This window comes from Anarrhichthys ocellatus, unplaced genomic scaffold (assembly GCF_004355925.1).
Source record: "Anarrhichthys ocellatus isolate YVR2014 unplaced genomic scaffold, GSC_Weel_1.0 scaffold35, whole genome shotgun sequence".
NCBI classification, from domain to species: Eukaryota; Metazoa; Chordata; class Actinopteri; order Perciformes; family Anarhichadidae; genus Anarrhichthys; species Anarrhichthys ocellatus.
In genome coordinates, this window is record NW_022280065.1 from 885,604 (window position 1) to 913,073 (window position 27,470).

At 42.9% G+C, this 27,470-nt stretch overlaps 1 protein-coding gene across 3 annotated transcripts in view; it reads left to right on the forward strand.

The window, feature by feature from the left end:
- The first annotated feature begins 1,487 nt into the window (after positions 1 to 1,487).
- The window catches only part of samd12 (sterile alpha motif domain containing 12), a 119,538-nt gene continuing 93,555 nt past the window's right edge, over positions 1,488 to 27,470 (forward strand). The window contains exons 1-2 of one of the 3 annotated variants that reach the window (XM_031866659.1): positions 1,488 to 1,737; positions 19,917 to 20,125. In XM_031866659.1, coding sequence (XP_031722519.1) covers positions 1,725 to 1,737; positions 19,917 to 20,125 — 222 coding nt within the window. In that variant the 5' untranslated portion in view covers positions 1,488 to 1,724. Of the gene's footprint in view, positions 1,738 to 1,797; positions 2,468 to 19,916; positions 20,126 to 27,470 lie in introns of those variants that run through there. The other 2 variants (XM_031866658.1, XM_031866660.1) reach the window with 2 other exon arrangements.

Consider the following 27,470-nt stretch of genomic DNA (forward strand, 5'->3'; position numbering starts at 1 on the left):
TTACCATGTGTGTATGTGTGTGTGCGCAGTTTTGTTGCATTTTCTTGCAATTTATTTATTAAGCAATATAATAAATAACAGTGTCATTAGATGTTAAAGTTAGCATCATTGTACTAAATATAATAAGAAAAAAAGTTGCATCTGCCTTAATTTATCACCATGCCACACCCGGCCAGCACACTATGTGATCCAGATCGTTCAACAGGTGCATTCTGGGTCTTGCTAACATGCTAAATGCTAAAATGCTCATGGTGGACTCTCCAGTGACCATTGGTGACGTATGTGTTCACTATGGAACTTTTACCTTCAGCAAGTTAGACCTTTCTACTGATTGGAACTGTTCATGCCTGTCACAGTGACTGCAGAGCCTCACTCAGCTCAAAATGTTAGAAACCTTTGAGGAGCCCAGTGGGGCAGAACGTCAGGGAGTGGTGGGACAGAGAGAATACAGTAAGTGGACTGGTTATAGTGGGACAGAGAGAGACTACAGTAAGTGGACTGGTTATAGTGGGACAGAGAGAGACTACAGTAAGTGGACTGGTTATAGTGGGACAGAGAGACTACAGTAAGTGGACTGGTTATAGTGGGACAGAGAGACTACAGTAAGTGGACTGGTTATAGTGGGACAGGGAGAGACTACAGTAAGTAGACTGGTTATATTATGCTTTGAGAATGAACTGCGCACTGCAAGGTGACCTTTGCCATTGTGGCAAAATGTGGTCCTGGAGACACCTACTGTAGGAAAGAACTTCCACAAAGGCAGTTTTCAGTAGTGCCAGGTGTTGATATTTCCGTGGACAGCTTTTAACACCACGAGCGTCACAACCATGCAAGACGCAATCATAAAACCTTAAAGGTCTGTAGGTTGAGATCCCAATGAAGGCAGAGTTGGGTGTGGTCCGTGCAAGGGTGGTGAGTGGAAAGTGTGGAAGCCCCCTAACTTTACATTTCGTCTGCTATTCAGGCTATTCAATTTATGTGGCTTAGCATGTTGTACCCACTGGTGATCACTAAGACACTAAGATTGTCAGACATTTTTGTTTAATTGTCTGTTTTTTCCCCCTTCTTTTATAAATAAGTTTCGTCAGGCTACACTGAGGAGGATGGTTGTATAATTGATAATCCGTTGCATGCACAGGCTGCCAAGTGCCCTCTTTAGAAATATACTGTTGGTTTGGACATACGGGCTCAATGGTGTGATGTTTAGCTTACACATTGAAATGTTTATACACTGTATTTTAAATACTAAATGTCTTCTTTAAAAACGTAACACAGTGAAGATTTTACACAAGTCATTTTACTTTTACTTTAAGTAAAATTTGGTCAAAGGAACGTTACTTTTATTTCAGTAAAGTATTCTTTTTGCCATCCCTGTGCCTTACTTATAGGATTATTTGTGTGCTTGGTGATTTTCCATGAGCGTGCTCGCGCGTGCAAACACACACACACACACACACACACACAGACAGACAGAGGGAGAGGGAGAGTGAGGTGCCTTCAAACTGCCTTCTCTGCAAATACTGACGAAACTCTCTTTCCGCTCGCATCCCCAGAAAGCCTACACTTCCCGGCATTCTTTGAGGCGCGGCAGCAGATGTGCGCTCCGGCTCGCCCGCAGCCAAGTGACAACACGCCGAACAAGGTGCGATGTGAGAGGCAGCGTTGACTTTTACATTTTCGCCTGCTCCCCTCGCGAGTGATGCTCACATCTGAGGAGTAGCGCTATGGCCGTCGAAGGTAAGGCTCCTCGCCTCGCGCCGTCCGCGACGGCACTTCCATTACTGTGTTGTGTTTTGTTAAAGATGCAGACATTAGTTGGAGTTGCCGTGATGATAGCAGGTGTGTGCACGGCTTACAGCCCAGACGCAGTCGGGTTCACCTGTGACAACCTCTGATGGAGCAGCCTCTGCTCGCTCCGCATTACGTCCCGGTCATCTTCTACTGTTGTTGTTGTTACACTACACTGTGGAAACGATGCTTGGTATTCACTGTGATGGCACACGGTCACACAGGCTCGCATGCACTGGTTAACAGGTCTGCGACCGTGGAGCGTCCACTTCTCTTGCATAATTGTGTCCGGGCGTGCCGTGCACTCTCTCTCTCTGTTCTCCGGAGCCCCGCAGTGTCGCCGAAATTAACATCACGGACTCTTTTTTTCTTTCTGAGAATTTATCTTAGATAATACCCAGATATCTTTTCGCGCGCGCTCAGCGTCGTTCCACAACACCGGTCTCCGGTTGAGGCTGCTCATCTGGCAGCAGGTGGTGTAACATGTGGACCGGGGAAGTCACCCGCTTCTCCCCGTGATTGTCGGGAAAACGGTTAAGGCGGTATAGGTAGGAAGGCGGTGAGGCGCTCGCTCAGGCACGGTACAGAGGTGAGAAAAGTGACCGACAGTGACACGGGATGCTCGGCCAGTCCCCTCACCTTATCGGCGGCATCTTGTGGATCCAGAATCCAATGAGAGGTATGTTGGAGGAGGAGGAGGTGGAGGAGGAAGACTAGGTATGATTGGTATGAGACTGTGGCACTCCTGCAGATCAAGTTATTCGAAATGTCTTATCAAGAGATGATCATCTCTTGATAAGACATTTCATACACATTGTCCACACGTTGTCCTGTTCGACCTGAATCAGTCTCTCCTGCTCCTCTCCCGAAGGTACCCTTGTCATGTTGTGTGTGTTGTTGTTCTGCTACTGCATGACCTCTCATGTCTTCACATATTAAGGACCCCCCAAAAAAAGAGACAATTGTAAAACTGCTAAACCCAGAATCCTGACATTGTCTCAGATTTTAGTGCAACCTTTGTTCCGTGGGAAAGGGCCGAATCAGCAGATCAATATTTTTACCTGAGGACCACGTGAAAGCCTCTCAAGCTCCCACGGATGTCTCTAACTTTAATAACTACTTCTCTATTTGGGCCTCTTATTTTTTAGGAGATCAAGAGATGTCTTGTGTTGCTTACTCATGGTGCTGGCAGCTGACCTGCAGGTGTAAAAATATATTGCCACCTGTGTCAAAGCTTGAAATGCATCTTTAGTGGCGTACAGCGCGAGCACAACAGCAGCAGCATCTATAACACAGCCGTCCCTCTGTATGGTTTCATTCATGCATCTCTTGAGATTCGTCTTTCACAGCCCAAAAAAATGGGAAGGCGGCTGCTGCAGAGCCGAATGGTTTATCTGTTATCCAGCTTCATCCCTTTCTTTCCTTTTTTTTATATCAAGGCTAACACCGATAAATAAAAATGATCTCTTATATATAATAGTTAAGGATAAACATACTTTATCCTCTCCACGCCCATACGATTCCATAATTATGATCGGACTTTCATAATTTTCCCTTTTATTTATTTCACATACAGAATAATCTCCCAACTACAACTGTAAGATAGCTGATAGAGTGTAATGCAAAGATGCCATTTTACCAGGAGAACACGATTATTGAAAGCTTTGTCTCTTTTGTCATCGCTGCGGGAAATGCAAACACAAAGCGTGGACTGCACGCTCAATACAATTTGTGACTTCAGCAGCTCAAGGAGCTATAGGACAACCCGGTGCACTCAGTCGTGATTCACTGACTTGTGTCATTGAGAGAGATGAGTTATGAGAGTCCGTGTCTCCCCCCCCCCCCTAAATACTTCATGCTTGAAAACAGTTCTGGTCATGCTCACCGCCTCAGAGAGAAAAGTAGATATAGGATTCATTGGTGGTACGTTTACTGAAGCACTGTGCTGAAATACAGTTTTCAGGTACTTGTACTTTGAGTATTTCAGTGTTATGCGACTTGTGTACCTCCACACCACGCCCTTTTCAGGTTTAGATCAATATCAGCATATCGAGTACACTATCTTTACAAACCCTTGTCCTGTTTCAGATGTCAGTGCTGTTAGCAGCTCCACCGAAAAAACGTTTCCTGTTTAAAGTCCTCGGAGGGTTACATTTAAAAAAAACTTGAGGGAACAGGTATTTTTAGGGCCCGAGCACCGACGTCGGGCCGCGAGGTCCCTATTGAAACTGTAGGAATTATCTCAAATGAATCGCCTTTTTGGGGGCTTTATCATATCCGAAAACTCACCAAAGTCGGCATGCATATCAGGACTGCTGAAAAATTTGATATTTTATGGGTCCCACGCTCGAACATGAAAAAATTGCTCGCTAGCGCCCCCTAGAATTTAGGACCCTCATCCCGTATGTCCAATTAACTCAATTTTACACAGGCATGCAACCAAATGAGGTCTACAAAAAGCCTCTTGGACCCCTAAGCTCCGCCTACCAACACTTTCCGCCATTTTGAATTTTGTGAAAAACCCATTTTTGCAACCTCCTCCTACACGCCGAGTCAGATTGCTACTAAATTTGCTGTGGATCAGTATTGGATCTATTTAACACAATTTTATCAAAAGATGTTTGATATCTCATTACGTTTAGAAGATATGGACCAATGAACTTCATAAGACGTGGCTTAGTTTTTCAATACTCATAACTTCACAACCACGCTGGAAAAATACGTTGAACTCCGAGATGCGTTGTATGATGGTCAAAGACATTTGCGGCCGCGTCTGCCGGCGTCCCGCCAGTACCCCCGAGACGCGGGAAGGTGCGAGGGCCCGTACTGTCACGGGACATAATGAGGACTTAAATGCAGACAGAGTAGTGAACAAAAGGGTTTTAATAACTCACGAGACAAGGGGGGAAATCCGGCAGGACACGGCAGGGCAAAAACAGGGCAGACAGACTGGGAAACCGGGAACAGGAAGAGCAAAACGGGCGGGTAGGTAGGAAACAAAACAATGATCTGGCAGTGAGTGAGTAAAAGACAGGGGTTTAAATAGTGACTAGAACAGGTGAGGAGAGTTGTGCTGATGAGGGAGAGTGTGACTGGCAGGTGCACTGAATGAACTAATTAGGGACAGGTGAAGGAAGTGAGGACCTACAGAAAACCACACAAAACACCCAAGGCAAAGCCTGATTGTGACACGTCCAGCGCTGCATCTAATTTCAGATTAGATTTTAGAGGAAATGGTGCATAGTTACAAAATCATTTCACGACAGGTTAATAGCAGACCACCTCAATGTTTCACTCAGAGAGAACCAGGACATTCTGATGTAGCATTTCAAAATGAAAGCCCTTCAAAATCTCATTCATGAGCTAACTTCAAATCACATTCATCAGACAATTAGTCTAATTAGGGCCCGAGCACCGACGTTGGGCCGCGAGGTCCCTATTGAAACTGTAGGTATTATTATTATTATTCTCTCAAATGAATCGCCTTTTTTTGGGGCTTTATCAAAACCCGAAAACTCACCAAAGTCGGTATGCATATCAGGACTGCTGAAAGATTTGCCACAGTTAACTTAAAAGTCCCGTTTCATTTTTTCTTTTTAAATTAATCTGTAATTAAAACCGGTCGTGTTTGTTTCTCTGCACTACAAGCAAAGCTCTCCCAGTGGATTCGTCACAGCTGCAGGCAGCACCATGTATTTTAATATAAGATGTGACGTTTGACAGAAATCACAACAACTCTGCAGTGTCACCGTTTCCTGTTCCAGTGCTCCACCAACCCCCTCTAAGACAAGAGAATATAGGTCAAGTATTTAAGAATTTATAACACATGAGAAGACAATAAGCTCTTTGAGAAACTAGCACTTTGGAGAGTGCCTGCCGCCATTTGAGCGTTATTTTGGAGGGCACTTTCACTTAGCTGTTTTCCATTTGTGCGAGACGGCAAAAAAGAATCCACAAATATCCACAAAGCTCCGTACCGATGATACTTTCCCGATAGCTGTTTTTAGTTCAAACTCTACAGCAATCCGTTTTTTGCTTCTTTGTGCACGCATCTTTTTTCTGCTTGTGTAAAAATGAATACCAAATTGCATATTCTTTTTGAAGTCTGGCCTGTAAATGAATTGCTTGAAGAAAGTGTTGTGCTGGCGTGTCAGAAAATGCGTGCCTCTCCCTGACACGTCTCTCTGCCTGCAAGAGGTGTGACACAAGAGTCTTGGGGATTGTTGCATCATGTCGTACGGTAAATCTCTTTTCATTCGGATTACATCATCGGTAAGTGAAGGCGCGTGGCTTGGTCAAGACCAGCTTACCCAGCAGTTGCACTATACTTACTTGACAAAGGCTCCTGGTGACGGAGCTTTGTCCTCAGCACAGTTGGAGACGTTAATAGTCTCAAGTACTGTTGCGTCATAACAGCTAATATCGATAACATAATGTCCGATGCTATATTTAGCTCTGCCAATATTGACTGAAGGCTGGTTTGTACTACAAAAGACCTGGCATGTACCAAGTCAAAAGTGTTAATGGCTGTTCTGATCGGCCACCCTCGAAGGCGGAGAGAAAAGCCGACCGCCATGGGACACATTTTCAGATGGCAGTCTCTCCTGGGAGGAATCTTGTACTCAGTTGAACACTGATGAAAAGTGACAGAAGCAGGTTTAGTTAAAAGGAAAAAGAAAGGGGAGGGACTGCGGGCTGCACTAGCGAGCTAATTCTTGTCTCATTTGTGGTCTGTTAAACAATAAATTCATCAAATTCAATGCCCCATATCACTATTTTCCAAGCTATATTAACTGACATATTTCCCGTGAGAGCTGTTTCAATGGGAAGGCAGCAGTTAAGGCTTCATCATATGGAAGTGGGCATGGTTTCATCTAAACGATAGATGCGGACAGCAGAGCAAAAGAACGCTACACTTTTCAATTTCTCCACACATACGAGTTCAGATTTCTGTTCAAGCTTTTGCATTTTGCAACATATTTACCTTCACATCTGCTGGCATCGCAAAGCTGCGTTCAAACCAAATATTGCATTGTGTCAAAGAAGTACTGTCCTCATCCATTCCACCGCGCTGGCATCGCCATCTGGCAGTTTCACTTGGTGGGACAATCATTTAAACACACATTGCAAGTACCTTGTAACTTGAGAAGCATAGCATAATGTTAATTCTACTGTTTACTTTGAGGATGTCTGGACAGAGGAGCAAATTACTGCTGCTGTGATGTTGAAACTTTCCAGAGTTGCCTCAAAGGAGTACAATTATGTTCATGGGCACCTGTAGCAACATACCCCATTTGTATAACACGGTGCTATTTGAGGTCTGTTTTGGATTTATTGGACTCTTGTCCGCATGGAGACAAGCGGGACAGAAGGGGAAAGGGAGAGGGATATGTGACAAAGGCCTCTGGTGGAATGAGACCAGCACTGTTTGTGTTTGTGTGGTGTGCGTCTTAACCACCCGTTCACCAGCATGCAGTGTTATTTTCAGTCTGAATTCATGTCATATTAGACTGGATATGAAAGGCTACGTGTCTTTAGGGCCATAAAGAAGAGCAGGGTTTCACATAAACATGCAGCAGAAGCATGTGTTTATGCGTGTAGATACACGCGCATATAGAAAAGAGCCAAGAACTGGACCCCGTGTCCAACCGCAGCAGCAGTCAGTGTTTACCCCTGTGGCAGAAGTTTTTCATTTCACTCGTCCTCTCTTGCCTCCCTGCGTCAAGCCTCCTTGATATGTCCTGCCCTGCTCTGCATGCCTGTGCACCCATTCAGAAAACTCCAATCCGTCCCCGGGATCCGGCCCAGGAATAGAATTAGCAGAATAAACGTGTTTATTCGCGTCGGTGGAATAGGATTACATCTTAGTCAGGCTAATCAGGAGTTGCTACGGCGAGGAGGGGGCCATCTTTACCAACCTTACTCAGCAGGAACGGGATTAAGATGACAGAAGATGCAGCAAATGTCATAGGAGAGTGGTGTTGTGTAATCATCCCTCGGGTGGACCTACAGCCATCTTTGATGCACCATACTAAAGTGCTGCCGCCTGGAATATAGAATGAGAGCAAAGCAGAAAATAAAAATAGAGTATAAAATGAGAAGAGAAGTAGTAGTGGGCACAGAGTTGTCCTGTAGCAATGTCAGCATTCACATATTGGACTTTCATCAACAGACTTGCATCTCCTAACTTGTACCTGGAGAGAATCTGTCTAAAAAATGTCAAGGGTTTACTCATTACAGTTCTGTCAGATCTGTCCCTGGCCGGAGTGCTGAAGGCTTTCCTCGATGGAAAAGATGTTTTCGCTCTTCTCCTGACTGGCTTCCACAAGTGTTTGCTTGACAGATGATTCATCCAATCGTCCATCCATACAAGTATCTCTTTTTTTTTTTTTTTTAAGTGCCTGACCTTTTCTAACCAGTTTCCAACGACGGCTTCTTAGATGAAACCATCCTGCGGGTCAGGTTGGGACAAAGCAAGACATTTGAAGACAGCACTCTGAGCTCTCGGATATTAGAAACAGACCAAATGATGAGTTGCTTTAATCAAGAAGGTAATCGATAGATTAATCAATAGTGTGACATTTTGGGAACTGTGCTTATTAACTGTGTTTGAGATATATATATATATATATATATATATATATATATATCTGTGCCATCTGCTGGCACATGTGATGTGCCAGCAGATGGATTTTGTTTCCTTCAGACAGAGCCAGGCTAGCTTTTTCCCAGTTTCTACTCTTTATGCTAAGCTAAGCTAACTGGCCTTCTGGCTTCAGCTTCATATTTAGAGTACAGACATGAGAGTGGTATCAAACTTCTCACCTAACTCTTAGTAAGAAAGGGAATTAACTTATTTCACAAAATTCCTATTCCAAAACTATTCGTCATTCTTCAGAGGAGACCGATAACAGTGTCGATACTGTACCATAAACTACAGAAGGGGCCAGTCCAAGTAAGTTGGATGTAGCTGACACTGAGCAGAACTACATTTTTAGGATTCAAACGAAAAGTGAGCTGACATAACCACAGCCCCGCTATATAGCGCAGCTACGAGTGGAGGAGATTCATTCAATTTAAAAGCAGCGGTGTTCCAATTTGTATTTTCACATTCACATCACGCCTTCACCTCTCACTCACTGTGTTAGTGTCACCTGTAGCCTCGGGATGCTCTGTGCTACGGCTCACTCAACTTCAATCGTAAGCCATTTGCCGTTTTTTTTGCACTTGGCACACACTGAGCCGGATTCACAGCGATCAAAGAGGGAAAAGGTGCAGATTTTCCACATTTAGATCTGAGGAATATGCAGATTAGCGAAGGCAAAAATGTTGAGAGGAGTGTGGAGTTGTGTTGCCTTTGTTACAAGCAAAGACTGCAGCGTCCAACCTCTGTATAGGACTTTTTTTTTTTTACTAGGTGACAGCGTGTGGCACAAAACAGGACAGAACAAGATATTCCGTACACGGTATCTTTGTCGACTTTCATGACGAATGAGCATGAGGCAAATTAAACTCTGGGGGAAGAGACGTACGTTGCATAATTTCCCAGTCGTTTCATTGATCTCTTCACCGTTGGAAAGCGCTTCCAAGCCTTTTGTGCGGCCTCTCTTCTCCCCCGCAAACGACGACCTCTGTTTTCTTTCCGTGAAATGCCCTGCGGCATTTGGCACCCCCGTTATGTCGAGAGACTTGGCAGCGTGTCCCTGAAGACCGCGAGGTTCTCTGGGCTCTGTTCCTGCTCACTGAAGTCCGAGGCAGTCTGTGTCCCCGAGTGGGCACAGATGGGTGGGAGTCAATGTCAGGGGAAAACGGTCGTTGTGTAGCAGGGGCTGCAAGAGTTGATGCCTTTGACATCGTTTTCAAAGGTGGCACACACAGATAACAGTAATGCTTTAAATACATGTTGGTTCTATGAGGAAAAAGTCGGCCACCACTGACAGCTGGATGGCAGTCTGGAAATACTTTAAAGTGCAGACCAAAAAACAATTATTTGTAATTGTTCCATTGCATGTGTTTGGAGGGGCGGGTGGCAGCAGAGCTAATTATTACAGCAGGACAAATTGAATCAGTACTTGAAGAAAAACAATGTGAAGGGCTACAACCAGCCCTGAGACAATGAAATCTGCAGCAAACATTAGGGGGATGTTTGGTTCTTCTGCTGACTGCAAAAAGAAAAAACTGTGAGCGTATTCACAAATCAGTAAAGCAGTAAAGGTGTCTTTGCATCGTTCATATATTGAGAGCATCGCCTGTGATGTTGAAACACTGAGGACTCAAATGCATGACTCGGCGGGCAAAAGCGGAGATTACTGTGTTGATGGTCGAAACAAAAACAGGATGCAACAGCAGACGGGCAGACAGAGCGAAAAAGGGCAACAGACAGGCAAAAGGTCACAACAAGTGAGGCAGGGAACGAGACAGCTGGACGGCCGAAGCTGAGCAGATGATCTGGCAGGGAAAGGAGCAGGGGAATGAGGGCTGAATCCAAATTTCTAGGCAGACTTAACGATCAATATGGATGTGATGATGTACTATAATATTTTATATTTCTTACTATATTTAAAGAATTTATTGATGTTTGACTGGAAATGCATTGTTGAGTAGCTTATGCGAAGGGAAATTTCCCTGTTATACTGTATAAATTGCCAGTATTACTACTATATTTTTAAAAAGCGTTTGGAAACTGGCTGTCACCGTGACATTGGATCTTGTTTCATCCTCACACGACACAGAAGAACATATTTTCAACTTTACTCGTGCCGTGCCTTAATGCTGATACGGCAGTTATTTTTCTCCATGCGGCGCTGACATTGAGATACTCTGGTCTGATCACTGTAAAAAAACAAGACAATGCATATGACATTGAAGTTTAGCTAATAAAGAACATGCGGTTGTGAAAATGAGTCTGCAGTTGTCGGTAATGCATGCACTGTCCCAGAGAAATAAACTCAACTTTCCAGCGGTTCCCGGTCACCCAAAAGAGGAAGTTTGCGTCTCTTATCAAATATTTAGAGATGCTACTCGGCTCTAAATGAAGACAATCAATTTTTTGTCCCCTCTTCACCGTCTACCTTTGAAGCAGAGCACGTTAAAAGCTTTATGCCTGGGATGCATGCTTCACGGTAAGCGGACGATTATATTTAGCTCACATGCGTTTGTGCAGCAAAGTGGGTCATTTCGCTCTGTCGCCGTCTCACTGACTCATTTTTCTATGTCTTTCTCACAATATATCCCTCTCTACAACTTATTTTTCACTCTCTGCAGCTGAGAAATGTTCAAAGCTGAGCACATCTGCGCCTCCGTGACACAGAACCGACCAATCGCAGCCGATCGAGCCCCGCGGGTCGGAGAGGGCACTGTCTGAAGTTGCAGCACAGTTAACTTTTGATAGGATGTCAGGGTGAATTAAGAGCCCCCGCAGAGAGTCGAGCTGGCCGGATAACTTGTTACATGACTTCACTTTGATAGTTAGCCGTGCAGCCATTCCTCTTTGTCTCAGCGGCAGACATATGAACAGATAAGATAACCTAATGAGCGCGTAAGCGGAAGAGTTGAAGGCCAAAAATGGTAAATTCAGGCTTCTAAGTGAACGCGGGTGCTTGTATGGTTTATTGTGTTTTAAGCATCCAGTAATTGTGCAGGTTTTCCTTGAATCTCTGCTCTGTCAGTTCAGACTATAGTGAGATTCTGGTGCAGGCTCTCGTATGCATTAACGAGTGCACTTAAGCCAGTAAGCTTAAAAGGACGTTGACAAGAATTCCTCCAGATATCATGTGCTGTTAGTAATGGCTCATTACAAGTGTATTACCAGGCTACGCTTATGCAACAGTGAGTTTAAGGCTTGTTGCACAGACCTATAGGCTGTAAACCAAGATGAAGCTGACAGTTAGTCAAATCTGACTTTTCTTTTTCTAAACACATTATACAAGTTAAAAAATAAATATTTTTTGAAAATTTGTGAAGACTGAACTATATTGTACTGAATTGTGGAGTTAGACCCTTTAAAAAAAAAAAAAAAAAAATGTTTTGGCCGTGCCTGAAATCATGGCTCGATGACGCACTATCCTCAGTATAACCCCCTCCCCTAGGGCTATACAAAACCTAGAGCGCAGCTCTCTGTCACAATTTAATCAATTCTGTCCGATAACATTTAGAAAGTCTAGAAGAGCTGCGCCATTGAATTATTGTGTCCCTATTCCAGTTAGCGTAGTGCTAAACAGGAAGTTAGCCGGCTCGGCCGGTGTCGAGTTTCCGGTGTGAGAGCATGCACGTTAACACTCTGCAAAAGAAGTGCAGTTAGATGTCCACCATGTACTGTAACTGGACATATGTAATCAACCCTCACCCACGACTGGGGGCCGTTTAAACTTTTAGCCAACTAATGAAGCGTCCAACCAATTCATTCAAATCTCTGCTTTCAAAACCAGCGACATCAGAGTCGACCCACTGATTCACAGTGAATGATACCTGAGATCACCATCACCTCTTGAACAGGCCCGCAGCGCCGCCTCATGAATTTTAAAAAGCCATAAACGGCGGCTCTATTAATGACCCATGGATCCGTCAGGGTAACGGATGCCCTACTTATTTCAGTGTTTGAAGTAGAGACACCTAAATCCTTGCAAGGCTTAAAGTGGAATACCTTACATAATCGTGCGCTCTCGTTCCTCTGACAGCAGCGACACCCATTCTGTCTGACACTCTTAGTAATCTTCAGATTGCTGCAACACGTTGTAGGGACACTGACACGGCATGGAAGCGGCTCAATTTGTACACAGCCTTTCTCTCCGAGCACAACATAACGTTAACTTAGTTTAATTCTGCCTTTTTGTGTCTGCAGCTCCACTTCAACTCAAGGACAGCAGAGACTGTTGCTTCAGGTGCCGTTGAGCAGCGCTAGTAACTCTTTATTGCTCCAGTGGAGCTGCTCATTAGGTGATACAAGAAGGGTGTAAATGGCAGCTTCAGGTGTGATTAACGACAACTGCTTTCGTACTGAAAAAGTCCCGCACCTGCACAGCAAATCAAGTAGATCTAAGTGGCATTTGTGACACAAATATTTGATGATGGTGTTTAGGGCTTGGGATTTTTTATTCATTTTATACTTAAGGAATGAATATAGCAACAGAAGACACATTTCCCAAATGTTGAATGTTTTCTAAACACAAGTAGACTTAATTAAACTTTGCTTATGAAATGGTGTGAATTTAGCAATATAATACTATCATTTTTAAAATCAGGAATTTTTGAAGCAAATGTATCTTTTTTGTATCGAGAGCTGCCACTTCTATGCAGGAAAACGAGGACTGAAATATTGTATCGTGAACGTTTTTTCACTTTGACTCTCTACTCTGTGCACAAATCCTTCCTCCTCCAGTTTATCAAATTACAAATTACTTTGTTGCCTTTATTTAGCATATTCTGTATGTTCCCCTCGGCCCAGATGTCACGCAGCCTTCTGCAGAAGTCTTAGTCAGTCCTCTCCCACTCATGTTAAACTTTCGTTCAATCCAATCTCAACAAATGCCGGCGCAGGCACCTTTCTTTTTGATCACTTCCTGCAATGAGGTCGGATTATGTTCTCACTGCAGTGAAACTGCTCTAGGCTTTTCTTGGAAACGGAGACCACCTCTCCCAGGCAGTCTCAGACCGGTTGATTTGGTTCACACCGGAGCCCCAACGGACCGCACCAGAGTTTTGAATGAAACCGACTAAATGTTGACTTGTGAAAGCACCAGAAGACCCCAAAAGAGACTTCTCTTCTAAAGAACTTTTAAAAAGAACAAACGACAGATCATCCATACACCTCCGTCTCCTGAATTTAATCTCCAAAAACTACAGCCCAAAGCTCTCTCTGTCTCTTTCCGCCCTTCAAAGATATTCTAATTAGTACTCTGGTAAGCGTGTAATTGTGTCTTCTGTCCCCCCACTGATGGAGATACTCTGTGCAGGGTCCTCAGGGTAGACAGATGAGCAGACGCACTCTTCCTCGCACATTTAGTTCTAATTTTGGAGAGCGGGGGATGGACTCCGTTGACACCCCGAGTAGATCTGCTAGGTGTGCTCACTTTCTCAGAGCAGACTGGGTGAGAGTCGGCAACGCCTTCAGTGTTAGGGTGGCAAGTTTTACAGCGTCTTTGCCTGTGCACGGTGTACGAGTGCATGTAAATCATTGCGGATGCATGCGTGAGCTGATTGGAGCGAGATGACATATGGAGAAAGCTGACCGACTCTGAAAAATACAAAGTGCCAATCCACACATTCATTCCCCGAACCGCTTAGTTATTTTTAGTGTTGGGACTGATTTCAGATTTAGCTCCAAGCCACTGTTGACATATAAAAAGAGAAGCAGCTGCACGGGTGACTGAAATGTCATTTTGTGGAGATCCTGCCAGTTTTGGTGCCAGGGCCAGCTCTTCAAATTCAAAAACAAGTGTCAGCTGGAACAGCTTTGGTTATGGGAACTCATGCGCCCACGTCCTTACATGCCCATTAGCGGATTGGGATTAGCTTCACCTTTCTGCTAAACGTCGCTGGAAGTAAGGCAAAAGAACAAAGGTGGCACGGCTGCAGTGCAGACTTGGTACGATCTCCGCAGTCATCTGGCCCGGCTTACCCTGGCTGCTTCCCCCAGGCTTAGTTTCTGGGTCACACTGTGGATTCTATTCGCAAACAATTCATTCTGCTCCACTTTGAGAGTCAGCCAGAGAGAAAGAGATAACTATGAGCCTGAGCGCCCACACAGAGCAAACTTCACTTTTCATTATGGACCCGCTAGTGGTTTCACTTTGAACCAGCTCGCGCTGTGAAACACGGGCTCAGGAGGTAGCGCAGGAAGAAAACAGCACGTGGCTGCTCCCATTGCTCTGGTTTGAAAGATTTTTTTCTCTCAGCTGGGTTTCCGCAATTTTATACTATAGACTTGTAGTGCTCCTTTAATATAATATATGATTATTGAAAGCTCACAGCTCACATTTTTTAAGTGACAGAGCAAACGTTAATGTCAGGCTGCAACCATGTTACACAACTGATATAGTGAGCAGTCTGCAGATCCTAAAAATGTCTTAAATTCTCAATATAATCACATTAAACCAGTGACGACCTAATGATAACCTATGATATCTTAATATTGACCTTATGTTTAATCAATAATAAAGGATTGGTTTGGTTTTCTGTGGTCAGTGGTGGAAAGTAACTAAATACATTTACTCTAGTACAACCGATGTCACATGAACCGAGACTTCAGGACCAAGTCAATGTTAAAAATTCGGAAAATGTGAAGGTACTCGTTTTTCCACCGCTCCGTTTAAATCATGTATCGGGACTTTAGGCTAACGTATACCGCCATCCCGGAGACAATAGAAGATGTCCCCCGATAATGCAACATTGGCCCAAGTTTCCATTCAGTTGTCATTGGAATTTTAAGCAAACCTTTGGAATGTTGCAAGAAAAGAAATACTAGTAAGGCGCGTTTCCATCAACTGGTTCTGAGCTAATAAACTCTACTAGGGTAGTTTGGTCAGAAGTTGGCGCTATAGGCTACATGAGGCTGCAATCCGCCAGTAAACTGAGTAGCAGAAGTAGAGCGAATTCTTCGGCAATTGAGGAACTTTCAGTGAATGTTGTCGTTTCCATACAGCTGTTTTAATGTGATACAAAATATGCATAAAAGTAGGAGGAGAGCTGGTAAGCGTTAGCTTGGTCAACACAGTCCTGCTTAGCTAAGTAACAAAGCTAACAGCTAACGTTAACAGAGGTTGCATTGAGACACATTATGATGCGTTCAAGCTCTGTTCAATAAACATGAGTATTGGGGCTAAGGTCAATTATGTCATTTTGATATGTTGGAATGTAATTTTGTAAAGTTTAGTTTTTGCCAAAAGCTTGAGGCCCATCACTAGGGATTAATAATGTTTGCAAAAACCTGTATGCAAACGCTAATAGAGGAGTGTGTGTTGAAGTACATGGGATTTATTGGGGGTTTTTCATTGTATGAAATTGGTTATCAAGAATTGTGGAATTTCACTGGTATTTCGACAACTACATTTCTGGTTTCCTGACATCCCTATCTAGTACTCGCCTTAAGTACAATTTTGAGGTACTTGGAGTATTTTGTAAGTCCGAACAGGACTTTCCTCAACAATAAGAGCGTTGTACATCTCAGCAAAGCTAAATAAAGGTAAAAAGAAAACAACACATTTACACTCGGTATTCATTGGGTGGGAGCTGGCGTAGCACAGAAAGTCCCGTAACTCATCTGGTCCAGAACCCCAGCCTAACATTACAAGATAAAAATGATTAAGCAGTATATCCTGACTACGTGGGAACACAATGTTCCCGTCTGCCGGTATTTCTCAAATACCGGCGGTTGGTAATGGCTCCATGTACGCAAACCATGTCCACTAATTAAGAGAGACTGAGAGTTATGTAAGATTAATCCAATTCTTTATTAATCTTCTAATCTCAGGATGCATTTGGCTGTGCAGGGATGGTGCTATTCTCCAGCACCGCCATTCATTTCATCCTCCCTGTTTTACTGAATGTCATTGAGAGAAAAAAAACAAAAGAAAACAAAAAGGAGGCAGACATCCTCCATCATCTGTCTCTCTTCCCTCGCGATGCTTGCTCGGCGCATGTCAGGGAGGAGAGAGAGGGAAGAATGTAATGGTGCTATTTATAGCAACTGTTGCCGTTTAAATTTTAAAAAAAATAATCTGTATCTCATAGCCTGCTACACACCCACCCCTCCTCCCTTTTTTAATAGGGTTGAGAGAAATGCAACTGTCCTTCCTCCTTTTGTGTGCCTCCACTTTCCATAACCCCATCATCATTTTGTCGTCCGTCCATCCATCCAACTATTCCTTTTAGTGCGCTGGTGCCATTGTTTAGATGCAGAGGATGTATAATTAATTTCTCCTCCAGAGTTGTGGCACATCATTCATGAATGGAGGAGAGGGGCAAGAGTGAGCTCCATAGAGATGAGGGAGGAATAAAGAGGCAGTGAGCAGGAGCAACGCTTCGTGCTACGCATCTCAAGTCAGCTTTGTTTAAAACATGGCCCGCTCATGTATATTCATTCTGTTTTGCAACGGTGGCATCTCAAGACCTGTTTCTTATCAGGGATCAGAACGGAGCAGGTCTGCAGCTGTGCTGTGTTTGTGATATGACTTCAAATAGTGATCTGTGATCCACAATTAAACCTGTTGGTCACTGTTACTCTGCTAAATACTCTGGAAAACAAGCCCTCGGGATGTGCTGTTTTCATCAATTCTGGATATCCTTTCTACTCACTGAGAAAAGTACATAATTAAGAGCATTTTGTACAGTGGTGGAAGTATTCAGATCCTTTACTTCAGTACCAGTAAAACATTCCATTACAAGTAAACGTCCTACATTCAAACCATCAGTACCGGAGGATTATGTAAAATGTACCTGAGGTATTAACACTCATTGTGCATAAAAATGTTTTTACAGTGGTGGAGCTAGTTCTTCAGTAACCACTTTATATACAGTTTAGGCAGGTTAGTCCTTTAGTCCATCGATTTCCAACCTAGGGGTCGGGTCCCCTTCGATGGGTCATAAGATAAAACTGACGGGTCATGAGGGGTTTCTTTAATTTTTTATTTTATTTGTGCATCTTTCTTCGGTGGGACACAATCCAACAGAAACCTGTGCGGGGTTCAGAGCTGAAAGTGTAGAGTTGCGAAACAATTTCAACACAATCCTGAGAGGACGGTGTGATTTGAGGTCCTGAGGGAGGACGTTTCTCCGGAAGGTTTTGCTTTGGCCTGCGGCGCATTCGTTCACTGAATCATACTGAGTTCCTTCTTTTGTTTCCCAGGTGTGCATGTCCTTGGAGGAGGAGGAGGGGACCACCTACGGTAGTTTACACCCTCCTGCTCCTGTTAGATTAGAGCAGGAGGTTTAGAGCTGTTTAGAGCTAAGACAGCACCGATGTTGTCGTCGTTGTCTTGTTCCAATCCTTCTGAGCCGTGTCAGAGTTGTCGTAACTGCTCGGTGACAGTGGCCTGACAGAATTCGGCCTAATTGGGTGTTTTCCTGGGCGTGCCAGCAAACAGGCTGAAAGTATTGTTTTGGCCAATACATGGCTGTCATCTTTATTTTTCATCCCACCCGACACAAATGTGTCCATCGGGGACGTCGAAACATTCATTTATTGTAAGCATTTGTACAAGTCCCTGCCTCCAACTTCACTGTCCTGTTTCGTTACGGACCATTGATGTCTGTCAGTGTGTCTTGATCCGTGTATGCGTTGCTGCTTATCTTGCAGATCTTCCATTGTGTTGTCAAGTTTATTCTTGCTCTTTTGAGACCATTCACAATGTGCGCCCTTTGAAAAACAACCTTTAATCCCCAGCAGCAGCAGCAGCAGCCTTCAGGTGTGATGAAAAGAGTCTTTGGCTCCGGTTCCACATAAAAAGAACCATCCGTGTTTTTTTTGGAAAAAGTGGGCGGATTGCGCGATGACAAACAACCTATTTCCGTGACACCTCACAACCCACTGCTTGCCGTCGCTTCTGAGCTTGCATCAGTGGCTGATGAGACTGAAATAGTGCCAGAGTCTGACACTTCACATGAAGAACCAAACTAAAAATAATCACCTCAAGGAGGAAGTGGCAAAGTAGTGCGATACGAGTTTATAAGAAGGAATTAAAGCCATCTGCTGATGTGACTATTGTCCTTCCTCTCCCCAAGGCTCCAGTCTAAAGAATAGTCTCCACTCAAATACAACTACTCCTACTCAATTGATTCAGTGGATTTTAAATCTTTAGTCGTCCGCCTGAGATTTGAACTTAACTGACAATTTGTTGCAACAAGTAAGTGTTTTACAAGGATTTAGAGCTGTAAAGCTGTTGATCTCTCAATAAGGCCCAGTTCTTGTTTTTGCTTTTCTGCTGCAGTTTTTCTAAATTCTATCAAAACACAACAGCAGTCTCTCTAAAAAGATGCTTCCTTCTGGCTGAAGATGAAACCTGTTGTGTTGCTCAGTCATCAGTTATGGGTTACGTTGGCTGCGAAAGCTCTGCCTTTTGTGATGGGAACGGTTGAAAATTGCAAACTCGCAAACAAAAGTGTATTTAATTTGTATTTGTGAATTTGATAACTATGCCGTGTAATGTAATTATGTGTTGACACCGAAAAGGGGACAAAATACAGAAAGATGATAGTGTGCAAACTAAATTCTCTTGATTGAGTGTGATGTTGGTGGACACTATTGTCTCACTTTGGGATGCACAACAGAAATGGAGGAACTCCTCGCAACTCAACTCACCTCTGGTGAAATGAGGCTTTACAGTAGAGCCATAAAGCCAGCAGACTGACTCTGCAATGTCTGTTACACAGTAGTGTCTATCTAAAGTTAGCTAGCAATAGCTAACATTAGCCACTGGTCATACCAGACCAGGTCAGCAGGAAAACACCAGAGTAGGTTGAATTGAGCCAGAGTGTTTTGTTTGTTGCTCATGAATTTACCTTTTCATTTGTAATAAGTAGAAAGTTAGAGTCTTGCTTCAAGATTCCTATTTTTCAATTAGAGGTCTCACTTTAAATGAGTTGTGTCTTTATTATTATTGCTGGTGTCCTCTGATGGTCAAATACATTGAGTTCTTGTAGACCGTTAACTGTGGAACACACTGGTATTATTGTTGTATCGAGACTCCGCTCATCCACCATTATCTGCTGACATCTAGTGGAGTTTTAGCAGCATCGCATTCAATGTGAGGACCTGTTGTGATTCCACATGCTCATATATATATATATATATATATATATATATATATATATAGATAGATAGATAGATAGATAGATAGATAGATAGATCATCAGTAGACCTCGCAGCATGAACTTATAAATTCCCTTAATTAAGAAATCCTTTTAAAATATCTATTCAGCACCTCATAGTGTTATTTTGGAAGCCTAAAGTACTGAAAAATAATTTCAATTGTATAATTTCCACAGTAAACTACATTTGAGTTTAGCAGTTTTAGTACAGTGCTTCTAGATGCATAAAAGGTAGAAAGTACTAATTCATCATACTATCTGAAAATATACTATTCTGTTAAATTATATCATTCTGAAATTTATTTTTTTCCTTCTTGTCCACACAGCTGTTCACTGCAACCTGAGCCAGAATGGCATCGACCACCAGATGTGCCCGGAGGACATGACGTCACAGCTGGAGGAAGAGGAGGAGTCGGTGGACGCGGGGGCTGCCCTGCTGGACGACGACAGCCCGAGCTACCGGGACGTCAGCCCGCCCATGTACCAGCGCCGCCCGCCACCACACCGCTCCGTCTCCGAGTCGGAGCTGTCGCGGGTAAGAGTTGGCCCTGAAAGCGTTGTACGCAGGAAAAGGCTCAATCGGTTCAATCCAGATCATCATTACAACTGATTTATCATCTTTCGCGTCCCAGCGCAGAGCGCTCTACTCCAAATAATTGTCAATAACATTCAGCGCTTAACTTTGGGAACGTTGCTGTCTAAGGCCATGATGTGTAAACAAGTTTTTATTCTAGCATCTTTCAACCTATTCTGATTTCAGTGCTTGTGTATAGAAGTGTCCCTCTGCTGTACTAGGTACCAGTTACTTCTCCAATTCGATTATTAAAACAAAATATAATCAGTAAATATATTATGATGTATTATTACAGTGTATAAAGTAGTTTACATTGGCGTCAACTTTACCAGCTGAAACATTAAAGTGATTTTTACACATTAATGCATCAATAGGTATAATCAATTTCATAATATTTTATTCTGAGGCGGGTTGTTCTGCATAATAATTACTGATACTTTTGATACTTGGTAAGTTAGATCCCAGATAGAAGACTTTTGTACTTCTACTCAAATTGTGAATGCAGGACATTTACTTGTAACGGAGTATTTCTACAATGTTGTATTGGTACTTTTACAATCTCAGTACTTTACTCACAACATTGTTTGAGTCAGACAACAGAAACAGTCTCTTGTTGCCGATGCAGTGCCACTGTAACAGCCATTTACCACTGTAAGTTACAGGATGGCCTAAACTTCTCATTTGTATTTATTCTTCAAAAATCATAAAAGCGGTGTTCATTTGTGAAGGTCATCTCGCCGAAAAAAAACGTGTAAGTGTCACAAACGTTTGTTTGCCACAGAGCTTATTTTCTGCAACAATCCAAAAAATCCCATTCGTTTTTTGTCGAGGAAACCGATGCGACGCTGACTTCCGGGGGTTGGCCTACGAGAACGTGTCATCCCTGCGGCGCTTGGCTCCGAGCGTGTTAGCGCGCCGACGTTAGCATTTAGTTCAGAACACCGTTGTGGTCAAATTTACAATCAGAAAAACATCCCGCTTGCAACACACACACAAGAAACAAGTCAACCACCATCTTAATAATAATCCCCTATGTTCCCCCACATCCACCTCTTCAGTAAAGACAAATAATTTAACGGGCGATGCAAGCTGTTGTTTCAACTCTCCCGCTGTGTTTCTGATAATAGATCAAAGGATCCGTCGTCAGCGATGCAGAATAAATTCCTGACTTCCTCTCCAGAAATAGACTGCGCGGTTGGGACAGTGGGAGGAGACGGGATTGATTGCTCCCAACACACACACAAACTCTCTCTCTCTCTCTCTCTCTCTCTCTCTCTCTCTCGCTCTCGCTCTCGCTCTCGCTCTCTCTCTCTCTCTCTCTCTCTCACGCGCACATCCTCGTTTCTCCGTGTGAAATCTGTGATAATCAGCTGTCAATCAAAGTGGAAGAACTTTGAGTCGGACGTAGTCCTGTGTGTAAACACCAGACAGCCAGGCCTCGGTTCAATTAGTACAAACAAACACCTACAGCGCGCACACACACACACACACACACACACTTGGAGAGGCTCTGTATTGTGCTGTAACTGTAAGTTAATATGTGGCGATCCTGTCTCAGTATCTCTAACATACCATCTGCACTTTGTGGTTTTTGCAGGTATCATCATGTAATTTTATATCGCAGCATCTCTCCGTTTACAGCTGGATTGCATTAGAGACCTGGGGGGGGGGGGGGGGGGTACTGCATTAGCCGAAATAAATTAACTGACTGCGCTTTCAGTCTCAGTGTTGTGTCTCTGGATTGCACTTAATAAGAATTAGTTTATTTTCTCTTTGGGGAGGAAGTTCAAAAGATCAAGTACAGAAAAGGCTGTAATTACATTGAACGGCAATCTATTCTATCATGCAACACAGCCAAGGCACACATAGTATTTATTAATATGTTGATTAAGAGCTTGATGAGGAGGTTTGCGGTGTTGTCATTGACTTCACTGTTAGCAGTTAAAGTCACAGTGAAACAGCAGTTACAGCGTTTACAGCCTCAGTGATGTCATGTACATCCAAGTGAAAGGGAATCTCTATGTGATATGAGATCTTAATCTTGTCATACACATTTGATTGGGTCGCTCAGAAGCGGACACAGTGCCATCTAATATCCAGACACACACACACACACACACACATATTTATATAGGAAGAGAAGTATAAATATTGTAAAAGTACAATAAAAAAGAAAGCAAGGCAAATTCTGTTTTGAATCAGGAAGATGACAGAACTCAAGCAGCGATTGTAATATAAACTAGAAAACATCCTGCGATGGGATCTCGATCTATAATCTTGCATATCTGTGAGTTCTGTCACTTTATTCTCAGAGAATAACCACGTTTTCTTTGCTTTGAATACTACAACATTCCCCGTTTCCTCAAATATTTCCTCTTAACCTACAGTGGGCCTGATGAAGGCCCGAACCTCTAGAAGTAGATGATGTAGACCCAGAGCGGCATACATCGAATCGGGCACTATCTGATCAAACAACCATTTGATGCCAGAGCTAAGACTAAAGAAGCGTTACGGTTTGACCCAAAAACACTTTTATTCAGCTTACTGGTGGGAAACTCAACATCACGTCAGGACTGTTGACTAAGAGAAGGTACTCTAATGTCAAAATATATGCTGAGGATTGTTTTGTTATTGGAAAATCAAAGACATTAAAGCTCACTCTTCTGTTTTCATGGCATAATGAATCTAGACCCTATTACGTACCCGTTGAGGTCATTTCAGTTCACATCACCGGTGTCCGAGGACGGCTGTAACATCCGTAGCAAATCATCTCATCTCAGTCGTGATTGATATCAAGCACAAGGTGAATACATCTTGTTAGGTGTTAACACACCCTGGCGGGGCTTTATGGACCCTGCACCAATCCCAGGGTCCAGGGACAGAGAAGGGGTCCTGCCCACCGTCTTTAACGGTGCCTGCGTAAAGTTGGCAGACAGTGGGCTTCTTCACGGAGGCTTATTCATTTATCCAGCACAGCGTGTTGTTCTCCGTCAGCCACAGTCCACAGCTCTCTGGACACGCACGCACACACGCACACACACACGTGGATGCATCTCATTTCCATCCTTCATTCCTGTATGTAACGGATTAATTAATACAGGAAATTTTCATCTCCCGCCAGCTCTGAGAGAGAGAGAGAGAGAGGGAGAGGGAGGGAGAGGGAGGGCTGTTAATTAGCTGAGCAGTGGAGATGGGGGCCGACGACCCTGGGCTCCGTGTCTCAAACAGCCATTCACTCAGTCAACATGGCAGTGGTCCCCCCCCCCCCCCCCCCTTTCTCTGTCCAGTCCCTGTCAGAGAGCGGTTGCAGTGTCTAGCTGGAACACTAGGAGGCAGTATATAACAGTGTTACAATAGACAGGAAAAGGATCACAGTCGATTGCAGCCTTGTGGTTTCCCTGGTAGGTATGTAAGCGGAGTAAGAATTTCTGTGCGATGGATTTACACACTGACAAGTCAGAGCAGAATGTATGAGTCAGACAGTAAAGCATGATTTCTTTAGCATAGCTAAGCTTCCATACATAACAGGATCCTGGTGTATATAAAAGGATAACGAATGAGAAAATAACAGTAATGTAGAATATGTCTTCATAGAAGAAGTTATAATTATTGTAAACACTGTACAGGACTAAACACTAGTCCTCGTCTGCTATAAGTACATTATATATAAAACATTAATAATTGATTACATGTTCAGCAGAGCGTGTCAAGTAGTCATAAATCCGTAATAGATATTGTCTTTTGGTTAGGTGCCCATGCAAATAATGAGATTTTAGAGCACACATGTCAAACTCAAGGCCGAATCCGGCCCGCCACGTCATTTTATGTGGCCCGCGAATCCGCCAGCAAAAAAAAAAAAAAAAAAAAGTTTTTTGTTTTTTTTTAAATTTTAATTTTGGAAAAAAAATATGAAAAGTTAGACTTGAAAATAAAAGTATCCCCATAGTCAAAATTATGAGACAGAAAGTTGAAATTATGAGATAGCATGTTGTCTGTGTACCGACATTAAAACTATCACAACAGGTGGACAGGAGAGGGAACAGCCCGTAAAGAGGTTTTCCAACAAGTGATTGAGTTGAAAAAGATCGACAAATAATCCCAAAATGTCCACGAAGAGAAAAATTGATGCAGAGGGAAGAAAATGTAATGAAAGATGGGAAAGCGAATACATGTTTGTGCTTCTGTGTTATGAGGCAGTGTCGGTGATGAAGGAATACAATTCACGTCGGCATTTTGACACCAAACACGGAGCCAAGTATGCTATAATAACAGAAATGTGCTTAATCGCGATAAATCGCATGGATTTTTTGCGATTAATCGCGATTAATCTCATTGTTATGGCAAAGTTCAATAATGAATTCAAAAGTAGTGTATTACGCACTTTTATTTTAAAAGTACTGATATATGAACTAAAGGGCAATGACATTTGGTTTGTAAACACTTTAAACACATCAGGTTGTTGTTAGCAGCAGTATTCCCTTTACACAGCAGCAGTTCTATCTCTTCACTATCTGTGCTCAGTGTGTGACTGTATGTGAAACGTTCCACTGCTGTGCAACAGGAATAAAATGTTTCAGCACGTTTCATCTAAATGTGTGTCTTGTGTCTTCATGACAGTCAGAGCATGTGAATGCAGCTCTACTGTTCATCAATATAATGCTGTAACTCAGAGGTAATGATGGTGACCCAGCGATCAAAGAATAAAGACACTTTACCCACAATTTAGGTTTATTTTCCCTTTAACTCACGAGATGCAGGTAGCATGTTTTATACTTAATGTGACTATAATTCATACTTTGTTGGCATCTTATTCTGAAAACCGGATGTTCGTCTGAAGAAACCGGATGTTGTCTCATGTTAATCGTTCCGCTAACTTTCAAAGTCCTTCGCTCGCTCCCGATCTGTGCCGTTTAAATGCGTTTACCTTGAATTTCAGCATTTACAGTGGGTCGGAAAGTATTCAGACCCCTTTAAATTTTTCACTCTTTGTTTCATTGCAGCCATTTGCTAAAATCAAAAAAGTTCATTTTATTTCTCATTAATGTACACTCAGCACCCCATCTTGACAGAAAAAACAGAAATGTAGAAATTTTTGCAAATTTATTAAAAAAGAAAAACTGAAATATCACATGGTCATAAGTATTCAGACCCTTTGCTCAGTATTGAGTAGAAGCACCCTTTTGAGCTAGTACAGCCATGAGTCTTCTTGGGAATGATGCAACAAGTTTTTTACACCTGGATTTGGGGATCCTCTCCAGTTCCGTCAGGTTGGATGGTGAACGTTGGTGGACAGCCATTTTCAGGTCTCTCCAGAGATGCTCAATTGGGTTTAGGTCAGGGCTCTGGCTGGGCCAGTCAAGAATGGTCACAGAGTTGTTCCGAAGCCACTCCTTTGTTATTTTAGCTGTGTGCTTAGGGTCATTGTCTTGTTGGAAGGTGAACCTTCGGCCCAGTCTGAGGTCCAGAGCACTCTGGAAGAGGTTTTCTTCCAGGATATCTCTGTACTTGGCCGCATTCATCTTTCCTTCAATTGCAACCAGTCGTCCTGTCCCTGCAGCTGAGAAACACCCCCATAGCATGATGCTGCCACCACCATGTTTCACTGTTGGGATTGTATTGGGCAGGTGATGAGCAGTGCCTGGTTTTCTCCACACATACCGCTTAGAATTAACGCCAAAAAGTTCAATCTTGGTCTCATCAGACCAGAGAATCTTATTTCTCATAGTCTGGGAGTACTTCATGTGTTTTTTGGCAAACTCTATGTGGGCTTTCATGTCTTGCACTGAGGAGAGGCTTCCGTCGGGCCATAAAGCCTCGACTGGTGGAGGGCTGCAGTGATAGTTGACTTTGTGGAACTTTCTCACATCTCCCTACTGCATCTCTGGAGCTCAGCCACAGTGATCTTTGGGTTCTTCTTTACCTCTCTCACCAAGGCTCTTCTTCCACGATTGCTCAGTTTGGCTGGACGGCCAGGTCTAGGAAGAGTTCTGGTCGTCCCAAACTTCTTCCATTTAAGGATTATGGAGGCCACTGTGCTCTTAGGAACCTTGAGTGCTGCAGAAATTCTTTTGTAACCTTGGCCAGATCTGTGCCTTGCCACAATTCTGTCTCCGAGGTCCTTGAGCAGTTCCTTTGACCTCATGATTCTCATTTGCTCTGACATGCACTGTGAGCTGTAAGGTCTTATATAGACAGGTGTGTGCCTTTCCTAATCAAGTCCAATCAGTTTAATTAAACACAGCTGGACTCCAATGAAGGAGTAGAACCATCTCAAAGAGGATCAGAAGAAATGGACAGCATGTGAGTTAAATATGAGTGTCACAGCAAAGGGTCTGAATACTTATGACCATGTGATATTTCAGTTTTTCTTTTTTAATAAATTTGCAAAAATTTCTACATTTCTGTTTTTTTCTGTCAAGATGGGGTGCTGAGTGTACATTAATGAGAAATAAAATGAACTTTTTTGATTTTAGCAAATGGCTGCAATGAAACAAAGAGTGAAAAATTTAAAGGGGTCTGAATACTTTCCGTACCCACTGTAGGTGCACTAAAATGTAAGTGTCTGCTGAGTTGACCACGGAGATCTGAGTGTCTGCTGACTTTACCGCAGCGATGTCCAGTAGTCTCCATTCCTCCACTGCTGCCAGTGAGCAACGGACTTTCAAAATTAAAATTTTTTTAAAATGCATTAACGCACTATAAAATAATTGTCACCGTTAATTAATGATAATATGATAATAACGTGTTAACTTGCCCAGCACTCATTTTTACATTTATATAACTGCATGTACAATATATTTACACTTGAATAAACAATAATCAAATGCAGAGAGCCATTTAACAATATGTTAGGAGTCGTTACAGTTATACAGTCTTACAGTTACAACCGGCCCTTTGAGGGCGACCGTGATGCTGATGTGGCCCAGAGTTAAAATGAGTTTGACACCCCTGGTTTAGAGCGTAAAGCGGCTTGGATCATCATGATGGAAGTATATCATAAGTTGTTGCAGCAATTTTTAAGTTGAAACCTTTTTGTTACACATATTTGGTGCTCAATTTAACAACATTTTCTAAAAATGATTAAAAAACGAGACACCAAGAGCTTGAAAATCACCATAGAAACATCTATGCTGTGATTTGGTATCAAAAACTTTTGAGATTGCAAAGTTTCAGTTATTGTTTCTTGTATGTTTATACATATATTTTTTTTAATCTCTGCATCACTAGAAGAAATTCCCCTGCATTTCCAAATGCTTCTGTTTTGATGCATCTCTCACTAGTCTGGAAACCTTCTCCCCTCGCAGAT